Source organism: Equus przewalskii, chromosome 25 (assembly GCF_037783145.1).
Source record: "Equus przewalskii isolate Varuska chromosome 25, EquPr2, whole genome shotgun sequence".
In the NCBI taxonomy this organism is placed as follows: domain Eukaryota; kingdom Metazoa; phylum Chordata; class Mammalia; order Perissodactyla; family Equidae; genus Equus; species Equus przewalskii.
Window position 1 is genome coordinate 41,467,435 of NC_091855.1, and position 27,993 is coordinate 41,495,427.

Here is a 27,993-nt window from a genome sequence, read left to right on the forward strand (position 1 = left end):
AATTAATTTAAATGATGTATTTATTTAAACGATTGTATCCAAAATATAGCTTCAACATGTAATCAGTATAAAAATGATTAATGAGCTCTATTAGCTGACTTTTTTACTGAGTCTTTGAAGTCTGGTATGTCTTTTACATTAACATCACTTCTCTGTTCAGCCTGGCCACATTTCAAGTGCTCCTAGTCACATGTGGCTTGAGGCTGTCGCATAGGACAGTGCAGCTCCGATAAACTGAGAGACAGAAAGTAGCTCAGAGATCTCTATTACATTGTTGCATTTAGCAAATGGACTTCAAGGCGCTGGCCAAATAGAATTTCCAGATTTATGCAGTAGTCCTTGCTCTGTATTAGATTTGCATCGATGCTGAAAGTTTCCGAATACTCTGAATTGCTCTTGCTTTCTCTGTTACTGACGAGAGCCCAGTGGAGATGCTGCCTTCTTTAACCCCTTCATCTGTGGCCTCAGAGAGCTCTGAGCAGAGTGATCATACTGGGGCAGTGGCTTCAGTAGCAATCACTGGGCTCCGGGCAATTCACGTGCTTTTTATGATGAGAAGGTCTCTTTTAGGAGATCAGGAATACCTTTGAGAAATTATCGGAAGTTATTAACACAATCCCCTGAAAAAGTACAGCATGCTTATTAAACTACAACACTGCATCCAATTTCAGGGGGTGTATGGATCCCTGAAGGCAATCTGTGCCCCTCAGGTTCAGAACAGGATGTGTGGTGTGCACCCATTTGTGAGGGAAGAAAGGAGTTAGGGATTCACAACATGCGTGAATGAGTGTACGGTAGTTGGGAAAGAATATGCACAAAACTAGGACCAGTAGTTGCCTCTGGAGGGAGCTAGGATAAGAGGGAGATATTTTACACTCTTGTTAAATATTTTAATTTTTCATCGCATGCAACATTCCTAAACATAGAGATTTTGCTTAAACACACACAACAACGAAAACAACCTGTTGCTCTAGAATCACACATTAAAACTATCCAGAAAGCTTCACCCAAAGGCTGGAGGAAAATAAACATGGGTTGAACACTTTCCGTCAGCCAGGTGCTGGGAAGATAGAAGAATAAAACATGGTGCCTGCCCTCCGAGAGCCCATGGTGTAAAGACAGACCCAGAAGCAAGGCATTGTAGTTACAGTGCGATCCGAGCAGTGCCACAGACACTGGGTGGGGGTGGGGATCTGATGGATAGGCCCCAGCTTCATGAGTCATGAAAAGCTGCGTGCAGAGACAGCCTAAACTGAGTCTTCTCACATCAGCGGGAGGTCACCAAAGCAGACGGCCTTCCCTCCAGCCTGAGTGGAAAGTGAGAGACAGCGTGGAGTGTGCTGCTGATAAGCTCACCAGCATGGTGGCTTTCCCACAGGAGTGGGTATCTTCACAGAGTTTTATGTGGGTGCATGACGTTGTCAGATTTGCATTTTATCTTGATTACTCTTGGAACTAACTCTGTGGAAGATGGGTTTGAAGGAGCTACAACTAGAGGCAGCGAAGCCAGGTAGGAAGCTGTTGAATTAGCCCAGCTGGGAACTGCTAAGGTTTGATCTGGGTTATCAGTTCTTGGCAAATAGATGTAGACAGGGAGGAATAGGAAAGAAATTTCCAGATTGCCTGCCAAAGAAATTGTGGTAGCATTAATTAAAATAGAAACTACTGGAGGAAGAGCTAGGAATAGAGACGATGAAAGAGTGAGTAATGCCAGCCAGCGTGTTAAATGCTGTCACGGGGTGGTGAGCCTCCTACATAAGAGGATGGGAATTAAAGCAGCCTGTGAACTCTTCAGTGGGGAAGGGCAGGGAAGCGAGCGAAAAGAGGGAGACCACCGAGGAGCCATCTCAGCTTGCTCAACCTGAAGGCAGGAGCCAGCAGGAGAGGGCTTTGAGACCCTCTGAGTGTATCCCTTCGCTGTTTATAGGGACACTGAGGCCCAGAGAGGGGACTCACTTGTCCAAGGCTCCTAGAGGACTGACAGGAGAGCCAGAGTCTCATGCCTCCTGGGCCAGGGCTCTTTCCTCCATGACTTAAAACGAGTGTCTCCTAAGCTTAGCTTTATGCAAAATGTTACCACATGGGATTAGCCTGGCACTGTTCATGTTTGCAGGGTAAGAAGCACCCAGCAGAAGTTTTAATTGACAGTTGCTATCCCAAATGCCAGGCTGTACGAGGTGTTTTAAAATAAAAGCAACTCCTCACGTTTGCACTTGCTTTATAGTATACCCATGGCTACCAGGTCCACTATCTCCACATCACTCCTATGGCAAAATAAGGACCCATCACCTCATCTTACAGGAGATGAAATAGGCCAGGTTAGAGAGGGGATGAGATTGGCCTGGAGTCCCACTGCTACTAAGGACAGAGCTAGGACTTTCTAGGCCTTCTGGGTCCAGGGTCAGGCCATTTCTCTATAACGGATTGTGCTTCCCCTGAGTCAACCTTCCTCCATCCAGTAATCCTCCATTTATACAATAAAAGCCGTGTCTAGTCCGTGTTGGGGCCAGGGGCTGCAGAGATAATAAAACAGAGTCCCTACCCAGCTTGCTCAGTGGGTGGTGGAGCAGCCAGTCAGACAGATCATTGAAAAACATCACCTCGGCCATGTCCTATAGAAGCATTGTCCATGGGCTGGCAGGGCAGCGAGAAGAGGGAAGAAGGTAACCTCTGGCATAGCCGGGCAGGGTTTCTCACAGGACATCAGTGCTGCGATCGACAGTGATGGATGTTGCAGGGTGGTCTGCCCCTCCATATTCCCCTCGCAGGGCTCACAGGTATGTCTCTTCTGAATCAATTTGGGCAGGACCTTGATTAAGGACACGTTTACTGGCAGCGAACTCAAGGTTGAGAAAGAGACTGAGGTTGAGTGGGCAATAGTGGTTATGTGTTATTAGCAGGAGCTAAATGTTTTGTGAAGAGCTGGAGTTTGTAAACTCCTTGAGAGTCTGGCAAATGGATCTAGTCACTGTCTAATTGGTGACTTAAAGGCCAGTGACTTTGAGGCATTTCTACTGGAGTGTTGGATGAGTGAACATCCAGAGAAAGCAAAGCCCAGCGAATTTACATGCCTGTTGTTAGTATGGAAAGATTTTAGTGGCGTGTGTCAAAAACATACATTTGTTCATGGAGTCCAGGCCAGGATGATAAGATTAAAAAAAAAATTTTTTTTAACCTTGAACTCTGTTATTAGCTAGATCCAGATTGATGAAATTAAAGTAGAATACAGTGGAAGTTGAAGGGAGTCCCCCAGACTGGGAAATGACTGTCAGAAGGGTGGCAGTCGCTTAGAGGGTGCACATTCAGGGTGGTGTGGAGTGTAATTCCACCCCTCTACTAAAAAGATCGTATTTCAATGTAAGTTAGAGAGAATGATGTCATAGGGAAAACTTTGATTTGGCTTTATAATGGGGAAAAATGTAACTCTTGCAAATGTTGATACTTCACAGTAATTCCTTTCAGTGCAATTTTCTGTAGAACTTCTCCTGACATACCGAGTTGCAGTTCCTTAGACGCAAACTACGGCTAAAAATCCCTGTGCATGAGTGTGTTGGTGTCAGTATAAATGTCTCTTAGTGTTATTAATAAAGCAAGCTCCAGATCTCTCTGACAGCCTTCTCTAACAAATGAAATGTTCTTCTTTTAAATAATCTCTCCCATTCATTGTTTGATTTAACCTTCATAAGAAGAGCAAAAATGAAGAAACTGAGATTCAGACCAGTTGAGACTTAAAATACAGTCATGAGTTGCTTAAATATGGCGACACGTTCTGAGAAGTGTGTTAGGCAATTTTGTCGTCGTGTGAACATCATAGAGTGCACTTACACAAACCCGCACAGTGCGGCCTGCTACACACCTAGGCTATATGGTGCTAGTCTTATGGGACCACCATCGTGTTTGCGGTCCATTGTTGACGGAAATATCCTTATGCGGTTCATGACTGTGGTTTGAGAGAGTCAGTGCTGGGACTGCACAGGTGGCCTGCTAATCCAATTCCTACTGTTAAAGCTCTGGGACGGCGAGTAGTTTTCCTGAGATGCTAGAGCTGATGTGGTTTGTCTCCTAACTCCTGGCTCAGTGCTCATTCCACAATGCCCTGCCACATCTGCAAGGGCTGCCAGCTGCCCCTGGCCACTTGGCACACGTCAGTGCATAATTCATAGGACAGATGTTAGCATGAGAGGGAATTAAAGCAGTCATCAGCAAAATTGCTGGAAACAGCAGTCAGGAAATTTGGACAAGATATTTTTAAGGATTCAGTTTTTTTGGAAATTAATTCATTAACAAAGTATTTATATTTCCTGTCAACCTAGACTAAGGAACTGAGCTACACCAGCTGCCTTCCTAGTAACAGTTTTTGTTGGCCACACTTGAAAGCAGTTTCCTGGCTTCAGGAAAAGAGAATTTTATAAGAGAATGGACTCTGTTTTTAGAGCAGGGAGTGCTCTCAAAAGTGATCTTGTGGATCTCTCACTGTCAGGACAGGCAGTATGCCCAGGGAAGCCAGGTGACTCGCCTGAAGTTAGACACCTGGTCTGGAGAGCAGCCTAGGTCTGCAGCCTCTGCCTCGACGCTTCCGTGCATCAGGAGGGTTTGAGTGCCTGCCCTTCTGCAGGCGCTGTGCCGGCCGTCTCCTGGCTCACATGTTGTCTCCTTTGGCTCACAGAAAAGCCCTTTCAGAGAGACCATTGGCCCCCTCCCTGGCCTGCAAGGGAGCCAAGGAACAGGAGGCTAGTCTCAGGCTGGTGTGAGGCTCCTCCTGCCCAGAAGGGCATTTCCCATTGAGTCCTGCCTCTCCACAAAGCTCTGGGACCTGGGTGAAGCGTTTCACTCTTCTAGGCTTCAGAAAATAAGAATGTTTGTCTTTGCCTCCCCCACCTCACTGGTGTGGCTGTTGTGATGATTGAGAGTGTGAAAGGAGCTTTTTTAGATGCAGATCCCTACAGAAGTGTTAACGGGTCAAGAGTCGGAAGTGTCCTGATGGCCGCCCACTTCTTCCTCTGCTTGTTCTTCCCCCTTTCTCCTTCCGTGCTCTCACTGCTCGAGGTCTGTTGGTGGTGCTCATACACTAGGACTCGGGTATTTCCTCTCGCATCAGTCAAGCTCCTGCCGCAGCCCATCATCCTCCACGCTCCTTCCTTATGCTCCCTGAGGACCCGTGTAGGGGATCACCTGGGAAACTCGTGTGTGGTACCAGGTCACCGGAGGCCTGCTGCTGACTTGCTGTGGCCTTTTGGACTTGTTGCTTCTCCGCTGCAGGCCTCAGTCTCCTTTACAGCAGGCTTCTCCCCTCGGCACAACTAACCTTTGGGGCGGGGTAACCCTTTGTTGGGGTGCTGTTCTGTGCACTGTAGAATGTTGAGCAGCATCCCTGGTCTTACCACTAGGTGCCAGTAGACCCTCTCCCCCTCCCTGGTTGGGAGCCACCACTTGATAATAAAATTCATGCCCACTTTACAGATTGTTTCGAGTATTAAATAAAATAAGGAGAGTGAGATATTTTCTAGAATCTTGTACATTCCTTTTCCTGCCGTAAGTCTCTATTCGTGCCACCTCTTCATAGTCGTCTCTTCCAGCTTGTGTTCTCACGTCACCCTGCACTCTTCATGGTCTTTTGCTGCACTGTGTTCTGTCTGGTTGTCTCTTGAGTGCCAGGACTATATTTTATTTAACCTTATATCCATGGTGTTTAGCATGGTGCCCAACACGTTTGTTAAGTGACTAAACCTATCACCTGGGTACAGTGCTTTTCAGTGTAAAGTACTGTCCCATCCATCATCTCCTCTGATCCTCACCAGCACTCTGTCAGCTAGAAAGGACTGGGCTTATTTCTTCTCTTGCACACACCTGAGAAAGGAAGGTGGGGACTGTAACCCTTGGGTCCTGGCTCTCCTGCACCACACGCCTGCTGGAGGCGCCTGGGGAGGGGACCAGCAATAAACTGAAGTGTTGTCATTTTTCTGCGTGGTGCTGCCCTGAGTCTTTTAGTAAGACTAAATCACTCAGTGATGTTTGTTCTCCCTGTGCGTCTGTGTTTGTGGTTAATCAGGGGGATGAATTATGGAATGAATCAATGAATTCCTGAAATGCTCTGAGGCCACTGTGGACACTGATGATCTTAAGTAGTCTTGACAAATTTTTCCTCCAGCCATATCCTGAATCTCGTGAAAGCCAGGTTTATTTCCAGCCTAATTAGAGTAGTAGGTCACCCAAAAGCCGCTCAGAGCAGAAATAAAATCTTCAGAAGAGACCTGTCTGATTTGATATGATTTTTTTCCCCACCTTGTCATTGAAAAAAAGTGTTGAAATTTCAAATTGTATGGTTCTTTTTTCTTTAAAGGCCTCTGAGACAGTATGCCTGCAAGACTGAAAGCTCAAAGTCAGAAAAACCCAGGAGACAGAATGTATAAGGAGGCACTGAGTTATTTATTTTTCAGCAAACAGGGTGTTGATTAAGAATTTTGACAAACAGTAAAAAGGAGTCCTGGACTAGGCATCAGGAGGCTTGATTTCCATGTTCAGTTTTGCAACCACTATTTTGAGACCTTGGTTAGATCTCTTTCTTTCGCATGATCTCACTCTCTTCATGAGGCCATTAAACCCAAAGACAGAAACAAGTCATTTGTTCAGAATTGTCAGAGTTCTTGGGCCATCTTTGGCAACCATGCAAAGTCACCGTCAAAGCAAGTCTTTTGATCCAATCTCCTACCTAAAGCAGATGTACATTATGCTTACAATTGGCTGGATGGCCAAGGTCAGACCAAAATAGTTTTCCCTGTGGCTTCCCTTGCTGAAAGCAAGAAGCATATCTTGTCCATCTCTGGACTCCCAGCACCTAGCACAAGGCCTGGCTGTAGCCACCAGTCCTAATCATCTCCCTTGGGATCACATCCAAGGATTCTTTCTTTCCAGTGAACTCCCTTTCATAGATCCAGAGCTAGTGTTCATTCTCCTTTCATCTCTCCTGGCCAGAAAGCTCCATTTTTCTCAGCCAGTCCTCATATGTTATGGTTTCTATTTGCTTCATCATCTGTCACTGTCTCAGAATGCTTCCAGTACCTCTCATATTGTGATATCAAAAACTGATCTGAATATTCCTTGTGTAGTCTAGCCTGAAGAGAGAATGGGTTACGTACTGCACAGCCTGTATCACAAAATAAATGAATCAAGTACCCAGTCACTGTTCCTGATTCAGGTTCTGAGTTCTGGTGATGAGATATGTGTGATACCAACAAGCCTGCCTTGTGATTTTTCAGGATGACTTATGGAGATGTTGGACACTTGGGTGGAAAGCCCAGAAATAGGTCCAGACAAATATGTCAGTTGATGTTTGACAAAGGTGCAAAAGCAATTCAATAGAGAAAGTATTGTCTTTTCAAACAAATGGAGTTGGAACAATTAGTCATCAATATGCAAAAAATGAACTTTGACCTAATCCTCACACATTGTACAAAAGTTACCTCAAAGTGGATTCTAAATCTAAATGTAAACTATAAAACTTCTGGAAGAAAACTTGAGATAATCTTCATGACCTGGGGTTAGGCAAAGGATTCACAGATACGACAGCAAAAGCACCATCCATGAAAGAAAAGGTAAATTGGAGTTCATCAAATTAAAATAATTTTGAATTAATCAAAACTGAAAACTGTTACTCTGTGAAAGACTCTTAGGAGAATGAAAAGACAAGAGATAGACGTGGAGAAAATATTTGCAAATCACATAGGACTTGTCTTCAAAATGTATAAAGAACTCTCAAAACTTAACAGTAAGATAGCGCAGTTTTTTTAAATGAGCAAAAGAATAGATATGTCATCAAAGAGGATATACTGATGGCAAACAAGTGCATGAAAAGATATACAGCGTCATTAGTCATTAGAGAAATGCAAATTAAAATTACGAGATATTACCAAGTACTTACTAAAAAGGCTGAAATAAAATATTGACAATGCCAGTGCTGGTGGGATGCAGAGCAACAGCAACGCTCCTACATTGCTAGGAGGAACAAAAATGGTACAGCCACTCCGAAAAACAGTTTGGCAGTTTCTAATAAAATTAAACCTATAACCCAGCGATCTCAATGCTAGATATTTACCCTATAGAAATGGAAACTTACATTCACATAAAAACCTGTGCATGTGTGCATGACTGCTTATAGCAGCTCTATTTATAATGGCCCAAAACTAAACAACGCAGATATTCTTCAACTTAATGCATAAACAGTTGGTGGTACATCCATACAATGGAATACTACTCTGCAAAAAAAGAAAAAAAGAGCAAATTATTTGATAAAGACAGCAAGTTGGGTGAATCTCAAAGGCATTATTATGCTGAGTGCAGGAAGCGTCTTAAAATCATACATACGGTATGGTTCTGTTAGCATGACATTCTACAAAGGAAAACTGTTAAGATGAGAAGAGATCAATGGTTGCTGGGAGTAAGTGGTGGGGGGAGGCTGTGACCACTAGGGGATAGCTAGTGGGAGTTTGGGGGGTGATGGAACTATATCTTCTGATTGTGGCAGTGCTTACGCAGATCAATACAGGTGTTAAAGTCACAGAAATGAAATAAAATCCAAACCAAAAATTCTGAGGAAAAAACAAATAAAAAGCTCCAGTAGTTTTAATAATGAAAAATGGATTCTCATTATTACCTTCGTTTGGATTTATTTGATTTGTAGTTAACCAGATCTAGCTAATGTGTTCCATTTTCTTTAAATGCTCATTAAAACCATTGGAAATCATTGAAAGGAGGCAGTTTAGAAACATCAGAATTCTCAGCATATAGCTTGAGAAGTGAATAGTTCTCACGTTAAGTTCACAGGCTTGCCTTGAAGCCTGAGCATAGTTGAAGTTTATAGGAATTGCCGTGAAACCGGAGAACACGTACACTGCACCTGCTGTGTTCTGGGGGAGCCCTTTTAGTCAGACGTGCCCCCGCTTCATTCTATTTCTTCTCCACTTTCGTTTTTTTTAAAGATTGGCACCTGAGCTAACAACTGTTGCCAATCTTCTTTTTTTTTTTCCTGCTTTGTATCTCCCCAAATCCCCCCTCGTACATAGTTGTATATCTTAGTTGCAGGTCCTAGTTATGGCATGTGGGACGCCACGTCAACGCAGCCTGACGAGCAGTGCCGTGTCCATACCCAGGATCCGAACTGGCAAAACCCCAGGCTGCCACAGTGGAGTGCGCGAACTTAACCACTTGGCCATGGGGTCGGCCCCTTTTCTCCACTTTCTAGAAAGCTAAAATAACTTGAGAGTTGTTGCCCTGGAGAAGGTCCTTTCTACTGAGTGTTGTTTCTGGCGTGAGCCAGATTGGTGGGATGATTTTCTTCAACAGTCTCAAAGTCCCCCTGTTAATTCGTAACCCATTTGAAAGCATTATATTTTCGGTCTGCATTTGGGGCGTTTTTTAATGATAGCTTTATTGAGGTATACTTTACATGCCATAAAATTTAACCACTTAAAGTGTGCACTTCAGTGGTTTTTAGTATATTCAGTCTTGCCACCATCACCACAATGAATTTTAGAACATTTTTGTAACCCCAAAAAGAAACTCTGTACCCATTAGTAGTCACTCCCTGGTTTCTCCCAAAACATTCTCCCTGGGCAACCACCAATGTACTTCTGTCTCAATGTATTTGCCTATTCTGGGCATGTCATATAAATGGAGTCGTATAGTATGTGGTTCTTTGTATCGGGCTTCTTTCACTTGGTCTAATGTTTTTAGGGTTTCTCCATGTTATAGCATGCATGCACCACTTTTTGAGATATTACGTTGCACAAGTCCCTGTCTACAAAGTAGGACTTACTTTAGTCCATACCCCTCAAGGGGACACAGATGTAATGGAAGCAACACTGGAATGTGATCAATGAGTATTATAACCCCCTCCCCAAAGAAATGTTTTCCCCAGTGTTAACAATGGTCATCTTTGGGGAGAGAGGCCCAGGGGAGATGGGAGGGGCCTTAATTTACCTTCTGTATCTCTCTGTAGTTTGAGTTTTCTGCCTTTAAACAAATATAACTTTAAAGCAAGGGATATCTGAATGGGGAGCTAATGCCACCCCACTTTTTTTACTTTGTATTTCTCTGTTTTACAAAATAAGAAGTCGTATATTTTAAAATTTTCACTAGGATTGTTTATTTAACTATCCCCAAAGTTTTTCAGTTTACTTTACATAATTGAGGCTATATTACATGCGTACATGCTCATGATTATTTTTCTAGTATTTAATATTCCTTTAGATCCTTAATCATGTTTTTTTTCCTTAAATTCTATTTATCTGATATTAAGATTCCTAACTTGGTGTTCTTTTTATTTATAATTGCCTTATAGCTTCAAAATTTTAATTTTCAATATGGAAATATCCTTTTAACTGTTTTTTGTAGACTGCATAACTCTGCTTCTTGTTTTTTGTCAAATCCAATAATCCATGTCTCTTGACCATTGATTTTAACCCGTTTATAAGAGGTCATTACTATTACATTAGCACAGCTGTCTTCAAATGGGGCCACGTTTATTCCTGGGGGTACATCAAGACTTCTGCGATGACATTGGCAAGGATAGTTTTAAAGGAATTAGTTTCCTGAGTTCCCGCTTCCATATATATTCCATCCTAATATTGATCTGTCTGAAAGTGTGCCTGTGGTGTGCTGCTTCCCCTTCCTCACATCGCCTTTCACAATTCCTCCTTTCTCGCTGAGTAGATGAAAGGCATGTTGCCTGCCCTTTCCAAATCGTAATTACGAAGATTCATTGCCTCAGGCTATAATAACCTTCAGCACAGCAAACCAAACCGGAATAATTTGAGAATGCATCAGTCCTGAAGGAGAGTCTCCTGAGAGCAAAGAAAGCATCTATAGAGGGTATCGAAGAGGGCAGCTCATATTTCATCTAGGCTCCCAACTCCTGCCAAAGTGTCATGTCTTATCTGTCTAGTTGTCTGGTTAAAAATAAGAATTCAGAAGTGATCTGCTCTCAGTGTGATGTGTATAAGCATGTTTGAGTTGGAAAATTAGTCAAGCTTCTTCTGATGGAAAATAAATCTGATTTGGCGGAATGGTTTGATGGAGCAAACAGGCTCTGCCAGTTAAGTTTTATGGCAGATCTTTTTCATAAATTGAAAGAGTTTAAGTTCACATATTAAATTACATTTATAAATTTAACATATTTAAGCTTACATATTAAATTGAATTTATAAATTTAACATTTATTGCACATATGCCATATATAATATTTCTAAATATTAAATCCTTTGCAACTATCTGAATTCATGAGGCAAAATTATAGATATCACCTTAAAAATATGCTACAGGAGTGATGTCAGCATCATGGCAGAGTGAGCTCTCCCCATAAACTCTGCCCTCTAAGATACAACAAAAAGGACGTTCATATTCCAAGAGGACATCCACACAACACAGAACACGTCTGAGAGACCCACACAGCAGTACGTTGGAAGATGGACGTGCTGGAGCTTGTTTTTTCTAACCACAGCCCCCACCACCACCGAGGAAGTAGAACAAGGTAAGAGAAAGCTTCTCTTCTTCCCAAAGGACAGCAATCCAGGGATTGTGCACAGCTTCCAAGAGGAAAGGGGGGAGGGAGTGGCAGCCCTCCACCAGAACACCATAGATCTCTGAGGCCCCTCACAGCCCAGGGGAAAGCCCCACACAGAGTTGACTAGCTGTCATGGGGGTGTCTTCATCAAGCCAACACCCCAGGAGACCAGATAGTGAAGGCAGAGTGAGAATCCCCCGATTGTGCAGGAGAAATAAAGCACACTTCCTCCCTGCCTGGCACCCCAGCTCAGCACCAGGGAGCTGTGCTGCAGATCACAGCAGGCTGAGAATAAGCAGCTCTTGACCCCCACCCAGTGGTGGCAGGTGGAAGCAGCAATCAAATACTACCACAATGCAGAAGCAGAAATTCACGCCATACACCAGTATGAAAAAGTATATTAAATCTCCAGAACAGAAGGAAAATGACAAGTACCCAGAAATCAATCCTGAAGACACAGAAATCTGTAACCTAAATGACAGAGAATTCAAAATAGCTATCATTAAAAAACTCAACAAGTTAAAAGAAAATACAGATAGTTCAATGAATTCAAGAGCTACTTCACAAAAGAGATTGACCCTATCAAGAAGAACCAATCAGAAATATTGGAGATGAAAAACACAATGGATGAGAAAAATAAGAATATGGATTTCCTGGGCAATAGAGCTGATATTATGGAGGAAAGAATCAGCAATGTTAAGGATAGAAATATAGAAATGCTTCAGATGGAGGAGAGAGAACTAAGACTAAAAAGAAATGAAGAAAGTCTCCAAGAAATATCTGACTCAATTAGGAAATGCAACTTAAGGATTATGGGTATTCCAGAGGGAGAAGAGAAGAAGAATGGAGCAGAAAGCTTGTTCAAAGAAATAATAGCAGAGAACTTCCCAAATCTGGAGAAAGAGATGGAAATCCACATGAAAGAAGCCAACAGCTCCCCCAATTATATCAATGTAAAAAGACCTACTGCAAGGCACATAGTAGTGAAGCTGGCAAAAGTCAATGACAAAGAAAAAATACTAAGGGCAGCAAGGCAGAAAAAAATAACTTACAAAGGAACCCCTGTCAGGCTTTCAGAAAATTTCTCAGCAGAAACCTTACAGGCTAGGAGAGAGTGGAATGATATATTCAAATCTCGAAAGACAGAAACTTTCAACCAAGAATACCCTATCCAGCAAAAATAGACTTCAGATATGATGGAGAAATAAACACTTTCTGAGATAAACAAAAACTAAGGGAATTTATTACCACAAGAACCGCCCCCCCCCCCCACACACACACACAAGGAATCCTCAAGAAGGCCCTCATACCTGAAAAACAAAAAAAGAAGAAGAAGAAAGGAGTTATAAAGTCCTGAGTGAGGAGATAAATAGGTAGACAAAATCAGAAAGTTGTAGCTATCCATTAGTACAGGGTAGTAAATACTCAAGTATAACATTAAAGATAAAGGGAAGGAAAACACCAAAAACAAAGATAATCTTGTCATTTTAACCACAAACTCACAACACAAGATGGAATAAGATGTCACTGAAACTACTTAGGAGGGGAAAAGGAAAGGGACTGAATTGACTTGGTGTAAGGAAATAAGAGGTCATCAGAAAATAGACTGTCTCATCTACAAGATTTTGAATACAAACCTCATGGTAACCACTAAACAAAATGTAGAACAGAGATACAAATAGTAAATAAGGAGAAAACTAAGAAAACAAGCATAAAAAACTACCTAACTGAATTGGTCATACAAAATACACAGGACAAGAAACAGAGGAAATGCAGGAAAACCAGAAAACAAGCAATAAAATGGCAACATTAGGCCCTCATATATCAATAATCACTCTAAATGTAAATGGATTGAATTCTCCAATAAAAAGACACAGAGTGGTGAGATTAATTAAAGAACAAGACCCAATAATATGCTGCCTCCAGGAAACACAGCTCCAATGACAAGCACAGGCTCAGAGTGAAGGGATGCAAGACGATACTCTAAGCTAACGGCAAATAAAAGAAAGCTGGTGTTGCAATACTTATATCAGACAAAGTAGACTTCAAAATAAGACAGATAAAGAGAGACAAAGAGGAGCAGTATATAATGATCAAAGGGACACGCCACCAAGAAGACATAACACTTGTAAATATCTATGTACCCAACACAGAAGCACCAAAGTACGTAGAGCAACCATTAACAAACCTAAAAGGAGAGATTAACAACAACACAAATATAGTAGGGGCCTCAACACTCCACTCACATCAATGGATAGATCCTCCAGACAGAAAGTCAACAAGGAAGCAGTGGAATTAAATGAAAACTAGACTAGATGGATTTGATAGATATATATAGAACACTCCATCCAAAAACAGCAGAATACACATACTTCTCAAGTGTGCACGGAACATTCTCAACATGTTGGGAAACAAGGCAAGCCTCAGTAAATTTAGTAAGATTGAAATAACAAGAAGCACTTTTTCTGACCATAATGCTCTGAAACCAGAAATTAACTACAAGGAAAAAGCTGAGACAGGGACAAAGATGTGGAGACTAAACAACATGCTACTGAACAACCAATGGATCATTGAGGAAATTAAAAGAGAAAATATCTGGAGACAAAATGAAAACATACCATGTCAATTCATATAGGATGCAGCAAAAGCAATACTAAGAGGAAAATTCATTGCAATAGCTTAACAAACAAGAAAAATAAGCAATCTCAAACTACCCCTAGCAGAATTAGAAAAAGAACAAACAAAGCCCAAAGTCAGCAGAAGGAGGGAAATAATAAAACTCAGAGCAAAAATAAATGTAATTGAAACAAAAAAAGTAGAAAGGGTCAGTGAAACAAACAGCTGGTTCTTTAAGAAGGTAAACAAAATTGACAAACCCTTAGCCAGACTTACAAAGAAAAAAAGAGAGAAAGGTCACATAGATAAAATTAGAAATGAAAAGGGAGAAGTTACAATGGATACCACAGAAATACAGGAGATTATAAGAGAATCCTATGAAAAGCTATATGCCAACAAATTGGACACTCTATAAGAAATGGATAAATTCTTAGACTCTTACACCTCCCAAAGCTGAATCAAGAAGAAGTAGATGATCTGAATAGACCAATCATAAGTAAAGAGATTGAAAGAGTAATCAAAAAAATACAAGCCCAGGACCAGATGGCTTCCATGGAGAATTCTACCAAACATTCAAACAGGATTTAATATCCATCCTTCTCAAACTATTCCAAAAAATTAGGGAAGACAGAACACTTCCTAACACATTCTACGAGGCCATCATCACCCTGATACCAAAGTCTGACAAGGACAACACAAAAAAAGGAAAACTACAGGCCAATATCGCTGATGAACATAGATGCAAAAATCCTCAACAAAATATTGGCAACCCAAATACACAATACATCAAGAAGATCATATACCATGATCAAGTGAGATTTATATCAGGGTCACAGCGATGGTTCAGCATCTGCAAATCAATAGTATGATGCACCACGTTAACAAAATGAGGAATAAAAATCACATGATCATCTCAGTAGACACACGGAAAGCATTTGACAAGATCCAACATCCATTTATGATTAAAAGAAAATTCTTAGCAGAATGGGGGATAGAAGGAAAGTACCTCAGTATAATAAAGGCCATATATGACAAACCCACAGCCAACATCATACTCAATGGGGAAAAACTGAACGCCATCCCTCTGAGAACAGGAACAAGACAAGGATTCCCACTCTCACCACTCTTACTCAACATAGTACTGGAGGTTTTGGCCAGAGCAATTAGGCAAGAGAAAGGAATAAAAGCAATCCAAATAGGGAGTGAAGAAGTGAAACTCTCGCAGTTTGCAGACGACATGATCTTATTTATAGAAAACTCTAAAGGATCCAAGTGGAAAACTATTAAACATAATCAACAACTACAGTAAAGTTGCAGGGTACAAAACTAACTTACAAAAATCAGTTGCATTTCTATACTTTAATAAAAACGAACTTACAGAAAGAGAACTCAAGAATACAATTCCATTTACAATCACAACAAAAAGAATAAAGTACCTAGGAATAAATTTAACCCAGGAGGTGAAGGATTTATACAATGAAAACTGTAAGACGTTATTGAAAGAAATAGATGATGATATAAAGAGACGGAAAGAGATTCCATGCACATGGATTAGAAGAATAAACATGTTAAAATGTCCATACTACCCAAAGCAATCTACAGATTCAGGGCAATCCCAATCAGAATCCCAGTGACATTCTTCATGGAAATAGAACAAAGAATCCTAAAATTCATATGGGGCAACAAAAAACCGTGAATAGCGAAAGCAAGCTGGAGGAAAAAAACAAAAGTGGAGGCAGCACAATCTCTGACTTCAAAATGTACTACAAAGCTGTAGTTATCAAAACAGCATGGTACTGGTAGGAAAGCAGGCACACAGATCAATGGAACAGAATTGAAAGCCCAGAAATAAAACCACACAACTATGGACAGCTAATCTTCGACAAAGGTGCCAAGAACATACAATGGAGAAAAGATAATCTCTTCAATAAATGGTGTTGGGAAAACTGGACAGCTACATGCAAAAGAATGAAAGTAGACCATTATCTTATGCCATACACAAAAATAAACTCAAAGTGGATCAAAGACTTGAAGGTAAGACCTGAAACCGTAAAACTTCTGAAAGAAAATATAGGTAGTCCACTCTTTGACATCAGTCTTAAAAGGATCTTTTTGAATACCATGTCTACTCGGACAAGGGAAACAAAAGAAAACATAAGTAAGTGGGGCTTCATCAGGCTAAAGAACTTCTGCAAGGCAAAGGAAACCAGGATCAAAACAAAAAGACAACCCACCAGCTGGGAGAAAATATTTGCAAATCATATATCCGACAAAGGGTTAATCTCCATAATATATAAAGAACTCACACAACTGAACAACGAAAAAACAAACAACCTGATCAAAACATGGGCAGACGATGTAAACAGACATTCTCCAAAGAAGATATACAGATGGCCAGTAAACACATGAAAAGATGTTCAGCATCACTAATCATCAGGTAAATGCAAATCAAAACTACACTAAGATATCACCTTAAACCCATTAAAATGGCTATACTCACCAAGACAAAAAGTAACAAATGTTGGAGAGGTTGTAGAGAAAAGGAAACACTCATACACTGCTGGTGGGAATGCAAACTGGTGCAGCCACTATGGAAAACAGTATGGAAATTTCTCAAAAAACTAAAAATAAAAACACCATATGACCCAGCTATCCCACTACTGGGTATCTACCCAAACAACTTGAAATCAACCATCCAAAGTGACATATGTACCCTTGTGTTCATTGCAGCACTACTCACAATAGCCAAGACATGGAAGCAACCCAAGTACCCATCAACTGATGATTGGATAAAGAAGAGGCGGTATATATACAATGGAATACTACTCAGCCAGAAAAAAGACAAACTCATCCCATTCGGAACAACACGAATGGACCTGGAAGGTATTATGTTAAGCAAAATAAGCCAAACAAAGAAAGACAAACACCATATGATTTCACTCATGTGTGGAAGATAAACAACCACACGGACAAAGAGAACAGTTCAGTGGTTTCCAGGGGGAATGGGGCTGGGGGGTGGATACAAAGGGTGAAAGGGAGCATTTATATGGTGACAGACAAATAATATTGTACAACTGAAATTTCACAATGATGCAAACTATTATTAACTCAATAAAAAAATAGCAACAGGATACATAACTTTTCTAAATATTTCTAGAGTGTACACAAGCAGAAAAATTTGGAAACCAGAGTAATAGCACTTATTTCTGCTATTTTCTATTTTTAATGCTTTTTCTCCTTATTTTTTCCCTCCTGCCCTGCCTTCTGGGCTATATATTAAATTTTCTTCAATTGACTTGAAAACTGTAGGTTCTGTTTTCATTCTCCTGATTGCCACTCCTAACTTATCGTGGCCCATACTTATGCTTATCTTTCATTACCATTTTGTTTTAAGGCTTGTCGGTGTCTATGGCTTCTCTGAGTCCTAAGCTTCTCTTACTTCCTTCTGTTCCTCATAGAGTGATACTCACACACACAAAAGCTAGTGTATCTGTTATTTTTATTCAAAGTTATAGATATACTTTCCTTAAAGATGGTCATCGGGGGCCAGCCCCGTGGCATAGTGGTTGAGTTCATGTGCTCCACCTCCATGGTACAGGCTTCACAAGTTTGAATCCCAGGCACAGACCTAGCACTGCTTGTCACACCACGCTGTGGTGGCATCCCACATAAAACAGAGGATGATTGGCACAGATGTTAGCTCAGCAACAGTCTTCGTCAAGCAAAAAGAGGAAGATTGACAACAGATGTTAGCTCAGGGCCAGTCTTCCTCACACACACACACACACACACACAAAAGTCATTGATTATCATTGCTTATTCATGCATAATTAAACCTCAGCCAATAAGAAACTTTGTTAGATTTTTGCTCCCCCCAAATTTTCTAAACTATTGTTAAAACCATTTTAATCATTTTGCAGTGTACACTTCAGTGGTATTCAGTGCATTCACAATGTTGTGCAGCCATCACCACTATCTAGTTTCAAAATATTTTCATCAGCCCGAAAGGAAACTCCATTCTCATTAAGCAGTCTCTTCCTGTACCTCCCCCCCATTAATTATATTTTTTATGTTTGATGTTTCAACATCTTTGAGGGGCTTTACTGGCTGGAGAAAGACTGCCCCTCCCAAGGCTAGCTAATTCCTATCTACAGTAAACTTGTTGGTGAGCCCACCTTTCATATACAAAGCAACCAGTCCCAAGTCCATACCCCTAACCACCTCCTTTATCTAAGTCTCACAGACCAAGCCGCTGTTTCCCCTGCCCTAAATCAACCCAGGACCAGGAACCACACAACTAGGAACAGCACTGTGCTCCAAAGCCCGCTGGAATTGTTCAAACTAGCCAGTTCTAATCTGTTTACGCTGCCCTGCCTTTCCCACGGAAATCTCAATGAAGGCTGTGGCCTCTGCCTTCCCCTTACTCCTTCCTGCCTCCTGACCAACACTGGTGCTTCCCCAATACCATGCCCCTCATTTCACGGGGAACTGTGAGTAACATTAAACTTTTCTTTTAATGGCGTTGTCGTCACTCAGTCGCCTTTATAGATTAAGACACAGGCACAAATTACCACCACCCCCCTGTCACAGCACTCGCCTGTGTTCTGTCCTATGAATTTGCCTATTCTGGATATTTCATATAAATGAATCATACAATATGTAACCTTTCATGTCTGGTTTTTTTCACTTAGTGTAATGTTTTCAAGATCCATCCATGTTGTAGCATGTATCAGTAAATCCTTTTTACGTTGGAATGGTATTCAATTGTATACTCCCACTTTTCATATCTTGTTACAGTAGTCCCCCCTTATCCACGGGGAATACGTTCCAAGACCCCCCATGGATGCTTGAAACCACAGATAGTCCTAAACTCTATATATATGATATTTTCCTCTGTACATACATGTCTATGATAAGCTTTCATTTATAAATTAGGCACCATAAGGGATTAAAAACAGTAACTAATAATAAAATAGACCAGTTATAACAATGTACTGTAATAAAAGTGATTTGAATGTCGTCTCTCTCAAAGTATCTTTTTGTGCTGTACTCACCTTTCTTCTTGTGATGATGTGAGATGATAAAATGCCTATGTGATGAGATGAAAGGAGGGGAATGGTGTAGGCATTGTGACGTAGCATTGGGCTACTGTTGACCTTCTGAGATAGGTCAGAAGGAGGATTATCTGCTTTCAGACCACAGTTGAACTCAGGTAACTGAAACTGGAAAGTGAAACCTCAGATAAGGGAGACTACTGTATTTCTTCCTACCTACATTTTCTTTTGTGCCAGAATATATCCAGTAAAAGTTCTTCTAAAGAAGGTCTGTACCTGGAAAACTTTCTGAGATCTTGTGTACCTTCTGAAAATATATTTATTTACCACCATATTGAAATAATAGTTTGGCTAGGTATGAAATGTAAGGTTCAAAGTTTTTCCTCCAGCATTCTGAAGATAACATCCTATTGTCTTATTGCAGCTAGGATGTACAAGTCTGGTCTGGTTTTTCTTCTTTTATAGATGAGCTGGTTTTACTTGGAAAGCTTTTTAGAATTCTCTCCTTGATGTTCTTAAATATTATAATCCTTATGTGTACACACATGCACACTTACGTTTTTTACTTATCAATTCTATTTGTCACTCTGTTAGCCTTTTCAGTCTGAGCTTTTACATCTTTCTTGAATTCTGCAGAATTCTCTGTCATTATTTCTCCAAATATTCCAACTCTTTGTCTGTCTTTCTTTCTGAGATGCCTTTTTCACAGAAATTGATACTTCTGCTTCTGTCCTCCCTGTCTCTTTTTCCCTTCCTAATGTGTCTAGGTCAGTTTTTGGCCTGATTTTATGTTTTTCATCTCTCTCTTCTTCTGCTTAGCCTATTTATTGAGTTCTTTATTTCAACAATTATATTTTTTTTTTTTTTTAAAGATTTTATTTTTTTTCCTTTTTCTCCCCAAAGCCCCCCGGTACATAGTTGTGTATTCTTCGTTGTGGGTTCTTCTAGTTGTGGCATGTGGGACGCTGCCTCAGCGTGGTCTGATGAGCAGTGCCATGTCCGCGCCCAGGATTCGAACTAACGAAACACTGGGCCGCCTGCAGCGGAGCGCGCAAACTTAACCACTCGGCCACGGGGCCAGCCCCTCAACAATTATATTTTTATGTAAAAAAAATTGCTTGGTTCTTCTCCCTCATTGCTTATTCCCACCTCATATTTTAAGTATCTTCTCTCTCTCCAATGGCACTTATTATGCTTATTGAGTTTTCAAATTCTGTTTCCCATGGCATAGGCTGTCTAAAGGAAGAACTTACTTCTGCCTGTTTCCTTTACTCTCATGCTACTCTACTACACTACTTCACTTTTGACGCCAAGTATGTAGGTTTTCCACACATCAAGCAGTTCTGTGACTCCAGCTGTGTATATTACAGTTTAACTCAATTCTGATACTATGTAGCTGGAGATAGCCTCAGATCCCGCAGGTGAAAGGCTCAGTCCCACGTGACTGATCCCCACCTCCCACTTCAGATACCAATCGCAAGTCCAGGTTGTACCTGTACTTCTGACCAACTGGCTGTAAATTGGAAGCTCCCATGACCCCTTTCTTGGGTTTGATTAATTTGCTAGAGCAACTTGCAGAATTCAGGAAATCGGTGTACTTGCTAGATTACTGGTTTATTACAAAGGATATTAAAGGATACAACGAACAGCCAGATGAAAAGATAGAAAAAGTGAGGTTTAGAAGGGTCCCAAGCACAGGAGCTTCTATCTTTGTGTTTAGGGTGCACCACCCTCCCAGCACATGGATGCATTCTGGTTCACCTGTCTGGAAGTTCTCCAAACCCTGTTCTTTTGGGATTTTATGAAATCTTCTTTACATGGGCATGATTCTGCTCTCCCTGGAAGTCAGAGGTCAAGACTGGGGCCGAAAGTTCCAACCCTCTAATGGTATGATTCCTTCCCCTGGCGACCAGCCCCCATTCTTAAGGACTTTCCCCGAAGTCACCTCATTAAACTCAGGGGTGGTTGAAAGGGGCTTGTTTTGAAAAACAAAAGACACCCATTTCACTTTTATTACTCTGAAGTTATTTCAGGAAATGAAAACAAAAGACCAAATATTATGACAAAGGATACTTCCATTGCTCTTATGCTTTGGAAATCTAAGGGTTTTGGGAGCTGTGGCCCAGAAACAGGGATAAAGACCAAATATATATTTCTTATCTATCACAGCTTGCTTCGTTTGTTGTCGTTCTTTTATAGTGCTTGCAGTTCTCAGAGGTGCTATAATTTTCCCCTGTAAGTTCATCGTTATTTCCTTGGAACATTCAAGTGCTTTGGCTAGTAATGTCTACTTCTGCTGCAGATGAGTTTGGCAAGGAGCTTGGCTGGGATGGAAGTTCCTCGGGACAGAGCACCGTAGTATTGCAGACTAGGCTCAACCAGTCCCTTTCCAAATGCTGAGATTTGAAAAACAAGGCCATATCTGTACCCTCTCTGTACCTTTAGTAGTTCATACACTTCTTAAGTCCCAGTCTTTTCAGCAGAATAGCTTAACAAATATTCTGAACACCCACTATATACCAAGAATTGTGCTGGGCACAATTGGTTAAAAAGATGAATAAAATATAATAGCCTCTATCTAAAGGACAATGATCTGTGACAACTAAACTGATAATATTGAAAAATACAGAAGTAACAGCAGCAGGAATAATTTTCTCTATCTTAGGGGTTCAGTAAACAGTTCATTGAAGAGGTAATACGTAAATTGGATCTTGAAGAGCAAACCCGCGTTCAACTACAGCTGGTCATGCAGTATTCCTAACAGGTTTTCATGAGTCAGTGATGGTAACTAATTCTGTGTGGCCGTTTCTCCATCCCCATTTTCTCCACTCCTAGGATACAGGATCTACTCAGAACACCCTGCCTTCTTTTTAATACAAATTCTTATGAAAAGCCAGTATTATACAAGCATAATTTTTTCTTATATTTCTTACTCAAAGACCTTTTTATGCTTAAACGTTCCAGGAGAGGGTAGAAGAAAGATTAGTCTGTTTACAGGAAAGGTAGCTAAGATCCACAGAAGTAGGATGACTCTCCCAAGCCACACAGTAAGTCTTTTGACTAGATCTCCTAAGTAGAGTGTCTTTTAGTATAGCTACCTGATTTGTTGTCAACCATTCTGCTTTCCATTGAGATCTAGACACATGGAAAACACCTCTTTCAATCCAAGTCATTATAGTTTTCATTTGTTGAGCATTTGCTATGTTCAAGATCCAGAGCCAGATGCCTTAGCATTTAATATCCTGTGTGAGATTTGGTGCCCTTGTCTTATTCATTCATTCATGTATTCATTCATGCAGTCAACATTTACCATGTACGTACTGCATCCTAAACAGTACTAGGTGCTGAGCTCTGTTCATAGTAACACATTATAAGGCTCTGCCTTAAACAGGACGTTTCTTAACTCTCTTACTAAATTACTCTTCAAGTGTCAAAGCTCCTATCCTATTTTTCTTACATTTTCTGTTGCCCTGACATGATTGATTTAGGAATTGATGCTATACCTGCAGTCCATAGTTATTAATACAGCCAGTCACTTCATTGAACAGATGAGGAGGCCAGGGTCGTGAGTGGGGAAATGAATGCCCAAGGACATAGACCATGTCAATCATAAAGCTTGGGCTAGAACCCATATCTTGTAACACCCTGGCTGGAAATCTCCATGTTTCTTACTCCTCATAATTCTACTCAAGTGCCTTATTAAAGCTAGATGGTAGAATTAAAAGAATGTCCCCAAAAGGTTCACTCTTACCTGTTACCTACTTATTGAAACCAGCAGAAGATGGTAGTAATGTCTGTGAAGGACAAGAGGAAATGAGAGATGGAAGTGAAAGGCCCATTCTCACAGTGAATTCTCACACTCAGGCTAACATCTTCAGGAAATGCTGAGAAAATGAAAAAGAATACCCTTTGGCCCTTTAATAATCATTGTTCACTTCTGCTTCTGGCCATGACAGAGTAATGGTAATGGACTTGCTCTCTTGACAAAAACAACTATGACACTGAACAAAATATATGAAGCACCTGAATATACAAGGGATACTGAAACTCACACAAAATATTAAATTCTTGCTGTTCTCAGGCATTGACAGGCAGGACAGGACTCTGATCTTTGAGTGAAGAAACACACATAAGCGCCACAATGGCTGTGACCTTCTGCCTGGAGTCTCTTTCTGATCTTGGCACAGAATGATAGAGCTCAAGCTAAAAGCTGATTTTAAGGAGCTCAAGAGGCAAATATTGGAATTCCAGGCTGCTGAAATAGCTAGATGGTTGCAAGACAAGGAAATAGAGAAGTGGAAGCCTCATGGTAGGAGCAAGGATAGCAGAGTTTTGTGTAGGGATTCACTTTGGGTTGTTGGCTGAGGGCTGGCTGTGTGTGTATGGATTGAAACTCTCCATGAGGCCTAGCACAGATTGCCTGCTGTAGTGTAAGAACTGAGTGATGATGCCAAAGGCCGTGCAGTGCTGGGAGATGTTGGAGATTCCAGTCAACCTGAATGAAGAGACCTCACTGAGTACCTTAGGCATTCAGTTGAGACCCAGAACAGCCACACCTTATGAGTAAGGACTGCACCCTTGAATAAGGGCCAGTCCCTAGGGCTAAGTTCAAAATGGAAATAGAACTTAAGAAAGAATTAATGCAAGCTCAACAGCACCAAAAGGATCTGCCAATAATTTACCCACCTGCCAGGACAAACTCAATACCTTTAAAGGAAGACAGCATAATCCATATTCTCTACAATGTATCATAACAATGTCTAACATACAATCATCAATTAGTGGACATGTACAAAGTCAGAAGATGTGACCTACACTTAAGGAAAAAAAAGCAATTGATAGACCCTGAGATGACTCTGAAGTTGGAATTAGCAGGCAAGTACTTCAAAGTTGCTATTATAAATATATTCAAAGACTTAAAGGAAAAGATGGATAAAATGAGCAAATAGATGGAGAATCTTGACAGAGAGATGGAAATTATAAAAAATTTACCAAATGGAAATTCTAGTACCACAAATGAAATTTAAGAATTCACTGGATGAGACTAAAAGTGGACCAGAGACTGTGTTAGAAAGGGTTGGTGGACCTGGAGACTGATCAATAGAAATCATCAAATCTGAAAAACAGAGAAAGAATATTGAAAAAAATTAATAGTGACTTGTGGGATAATACCAGGAGGTCTACATATGTGTAATTGGAGTCCCAGAGGGAGAAGAGAAAGAGAATGGAGCAGAAGAATAATGTTTGAAGAAATAATTACCAAAAACGTCCCAAATTTGGTGAAAAACCTTATATCTCTAAGAATCTCAGCAATCCCCTAGCAGGGTAAATACAAAAAAGCCACACCTAAGCCCATCATAGTCACACCGCTGGAAACCAAAGAAAAAGAGAAAATATTAAAAGTGACCAGAGGAAAAATGATATATACAGAGGACAATAGTATGAATGATGGCTGGTTTCTCATCAGAAACCATGGGTGCCAAAAGAAAGTAGAACAACATTTGTTTAAGTACTGAAAGAAAAAAAAATCTCACAATTCTCTATTCAGAAAAAAGTACCTCCAAGTGTGTAGGCAAAATAAAGATATTTTTCAGATGAAAAAAAACTGAGAGAATTTATTGCCAGCATATCTGATATACAAGAAATGCCAATGGAAGTTCCTCAGGCTGAAGAAAAATGATACCAGGAAACTCAGATGTTGAAGAAGGGATGAAGAATACTGGAAAAGATAAATATATGGGTACATATGAAAGACTTTTTTTCATAATTAAGATATAGATGAGTGTATGTGTATGTATGACCATTTAAAACAAAAATATATAACATTGTATTGTGAGTATGTAATATATATGACCACTATACCATAAAGGATGGGAATGAATTTATGCAGTTGCAAAGTTCTTAGATTTTACGTGAAGTAGTAGAATGTTAATTCTAAGTACACTGTAATCCCTAGAAAGAACTCTAAAAAATAGTATAAAGAGATATAGCTAAAAAGACAATAGAGAAATTAAAAAAAGAATTCTAAAAAATATTTAGTTAACCCAAAAGAACAGAAGAAAGGAACAGGGAAACCAAAAACAGATGAGACAAACAGAAAACAAATAGCAACATGGTAGAACCATATCAATAAATTACCTGTAAATGGACTAATACTCCAGTTAAAAGATTGGGATTGTCAGACGATTTTTTCACCATGTGTATGTATATCAAAACATCAAATCATACACCTTGAATATACGCAATTTTTGTGAATTATACCTCAATAAATTTGTTTCATAAACTATAAGTTACAGCACCAATAGAAAACCAGTACAGGATGGAAAAAGATATAGCAGGCAAATAGCCTAAGAAAGCTTGAGTGACTACGTTAACATCAAATAAAGTAAACTTAAAGAGTGTTAATAGAGATAAAGAGGGAGATGTCATACTGATCAAAGAGTCGATTCATCAGGAAGATATAATAGTCATAAAAGTAGATGTACCTAACAAGAGCTTCAAAATACGTGAAATAAAAATTGACAGAATTAAGAAGAGAAATAGACAAATACACAACCACAGTGGGAGATTTTAAACCTTTCTCTGAAAAGTTGATAAGCAATTAGACAAAAACAAATCAACAGCAACAAACCAGTAAAAACATAGAAGATCTGAACAACACTTGAGCTAACTGATATTTTTAGAACATTGCACCCAATTTCAGAATATACACACTTTCCTTTCTTTTGCGCATAGTCATTCACCACGATAAACTGCATGCTAGGCCATAAAACAAGTTTCCATAAATTTTAAAGGATTAAAATCATACCAGGAAAAACAAAAGAAGAAATTATACTAAGTGTGTTCTTTGACCACAGTAGAATTAAATTAGAAGTAAATAACAATAACAGATGTAGGAAAACACCAAATATTTAGAAAGTAAACAAAATACTTCTAAATAATCCATGGAAATCACAAGGAAAAATAGAAAATATTTTGAACTAAAAGAAAATGAAAACCACAATGTGTAAAAATTTGTGGTTTCCACCTAGAGCGGTGCTTAAAGGGAAATGTACATCTTTGAAAGCCATTTAAAATACGTTTTCAACATTCAAAGTGCTTTCAGCTCTCCAGTTGCAACTTATCTTTTTTTTGTACTGTACTCTGTACAGCTATTTTTCACTATATTAATAATAGCATTTTAACACATCTGTTTGCTAACATATCAGTCTCTTCTTTCCTAAACTGTAAAAGGCCTTTAAGGATAAGAACTGCTGCTCTTTTCGATGTTTTCTTTCTAGTTTCTGGCAGAATACATGACATTTTGTGGGTTCTCAGTAAATTTTGAATGAAAGATTGGGAGTGGTTCTTATCTTCATGAGAACTCTGTGGAAACAGGCAAAATAAGGATTATTAGCCCCATCTTACAGTTGAGGAAACTGCAGCCCAGGCTCACCTCATGAACTGTGACAAGCCCAGGTTTCCAGTGTTCCTCAAACATTTTCCTTTCAGGCCCTAAATTGCTGACTGAAATAGCACCATTAGAGAGAAGTGTCTCCCCAGCAGAAGTGCGAAAGTTGACCAGAGTAAACTGTTAAGCCTTTTTCAGCTATTAAAACATCATCATGTAGTCTTTTATTCTCTGGAGGATGAACAAGGATGCTTTTGAGTTCTTGGAGCCTTTTCATAAAGGCCTTTAGGAAACCATCTGAGCTGACCCTCCACTTTCTATAACGGATGAGAAAGCCGAGGCCTAGACCTTTCGAAAGACTTGTAGAGCAACTTGGTGGAGCCGGCCCCACAGCCTGGTCCCCACCCCCAGCCCAGGCTGCCTCTGGCCTTGCAGGAAGCGCTTCAAGGTTTGAGGTTGCCAGCCTTGGGGGTTTCAGGCCGCGCAGTGGCTCTCAGCCACCCACGCTGGTGGGGCTCTGCTCTGTGAGCCTCTTGTTTCTCTATTCTCTACCTAGCTTTCAGTTTTTAAATGGGGTTTGTTTCCCCTTTGTCTCTGGTTTAGCTTCCTTTTCCTGTTTGGTTTTAAGTAGTCTAAAGATCAAGTTGCTGCCATCTCAGGGTCTGTGGTCCTCTGAGCAGCGTAGCCTGGTGGGAGGACAGCACTCACCTCCTCAGGGTTCCGTGTGCTAAAGCCTTTCAGCCATGGCCACGGGGTGAGTATGGGGACCAAAATGGGGACAGAGGGATATCAAGAGGAAACCTAGAATCATAACGGTGTAGAGCTGAAGGGGCCACAGAAATCATCCCAGATACCCTTGTTATACTAGTGAGAGATCAAGGACCCGAGGGCAAAGGACTTACCCAAGGTTGCACAGCAAGTTAGCGGCAGAGCCCACTCACTCTCCATCTGCTGGTCTGTCCATTACACGGGCCTGTGCCTCTCAATGCCTGTGAGATTTAACGGCTTCTGTGTCAAAGCACTGACTCAGAAGTCAAACACCTGTCTCGGATGTGGAGGGGTCTGAACTATGTAAAGGGTTGTGGTTTGGCTTAGAGGTGCTGTGGATGGGTTCTGGCTCTCCTCTCTAGAATGGTCCAAAAACATTCATGTTGTTTTCTCTGAATACTGGGCAAAGAGGAAGAACGGAGGTTCCTTTTATAGTAGAAACTTCACGGACTGTAATAGCAGTGTCTTGCTCTTCTGCTTGGAAGACTTGTGACTGGTGTAGGCCATAGGTCACGTAGACTGTTGCTGTTTAGCCCTTGTGTCAGCTGCAGCCGGCCTCCCTCATGCACCTCTAATTGTGAGTGTTCTTTCCAAAGGTGGGGTTACGT

General features: G+C 40.6%; 1 protein-coding gene and 1 long non-coding RNA gene across 17 annotated transcripts in view; one reads left to right on the plus strand and one right to left on the minus strand.

Moving 5' to 3' along the window:
* Positions 1-27,993, plus strand: part of EVL (Enah/Vasp-like) — a 160,342-nt gene that overhangs the window by 50,921 nt on the left and 81,428 nt on the right. The window contains exon 1 of one of the 14 annotated variants that reach the window (XM_008539578.2): positions 27,065-27,371. The exons of 10 other annotated variants lie outside the window; for them this stretch is intronic. In XM_008539578.2, the coding sequence (XP_008537800.1) occupies positions 27,361-27,371 (11 nt within the window). In that variant the 5' untranslated portion in view covers positions 27,065-27,360. Of the gene's footprint in view, positions 1-27,064; positions 27,372-27,770; positions 27,963-27,993 lie in introns of those variants that run through there. 3 more of the 14 variants (XM_070593213.1, XM_070593215.1, XM_008539579.2) reach the window with 3 other exon arrangements.
* LOC139079285 (uncharacterized) lies at positions 3-27,790 on the minus strand. 3 transcript variants are annotated; one of them, XR_011532768.1, is made up of 3 exons: positions 27,520-27,790; positions 8,114-8,252; positions 3-584 (listed from the first exon to the last, which is right to left on the minus strand). It is a non-coding gene; the product is annotated as an uncharacterized lncRNA (long non-coding RNA). The 3 variants fall into 3 exon arrangements; XR_011532766.1 differs by lacking the exon at positions 8,114-8,252; XR_011532767.1 differs by lacking the exon at positions 27,520-27,790 and having other exon boundaries at positions 8,114-9,104.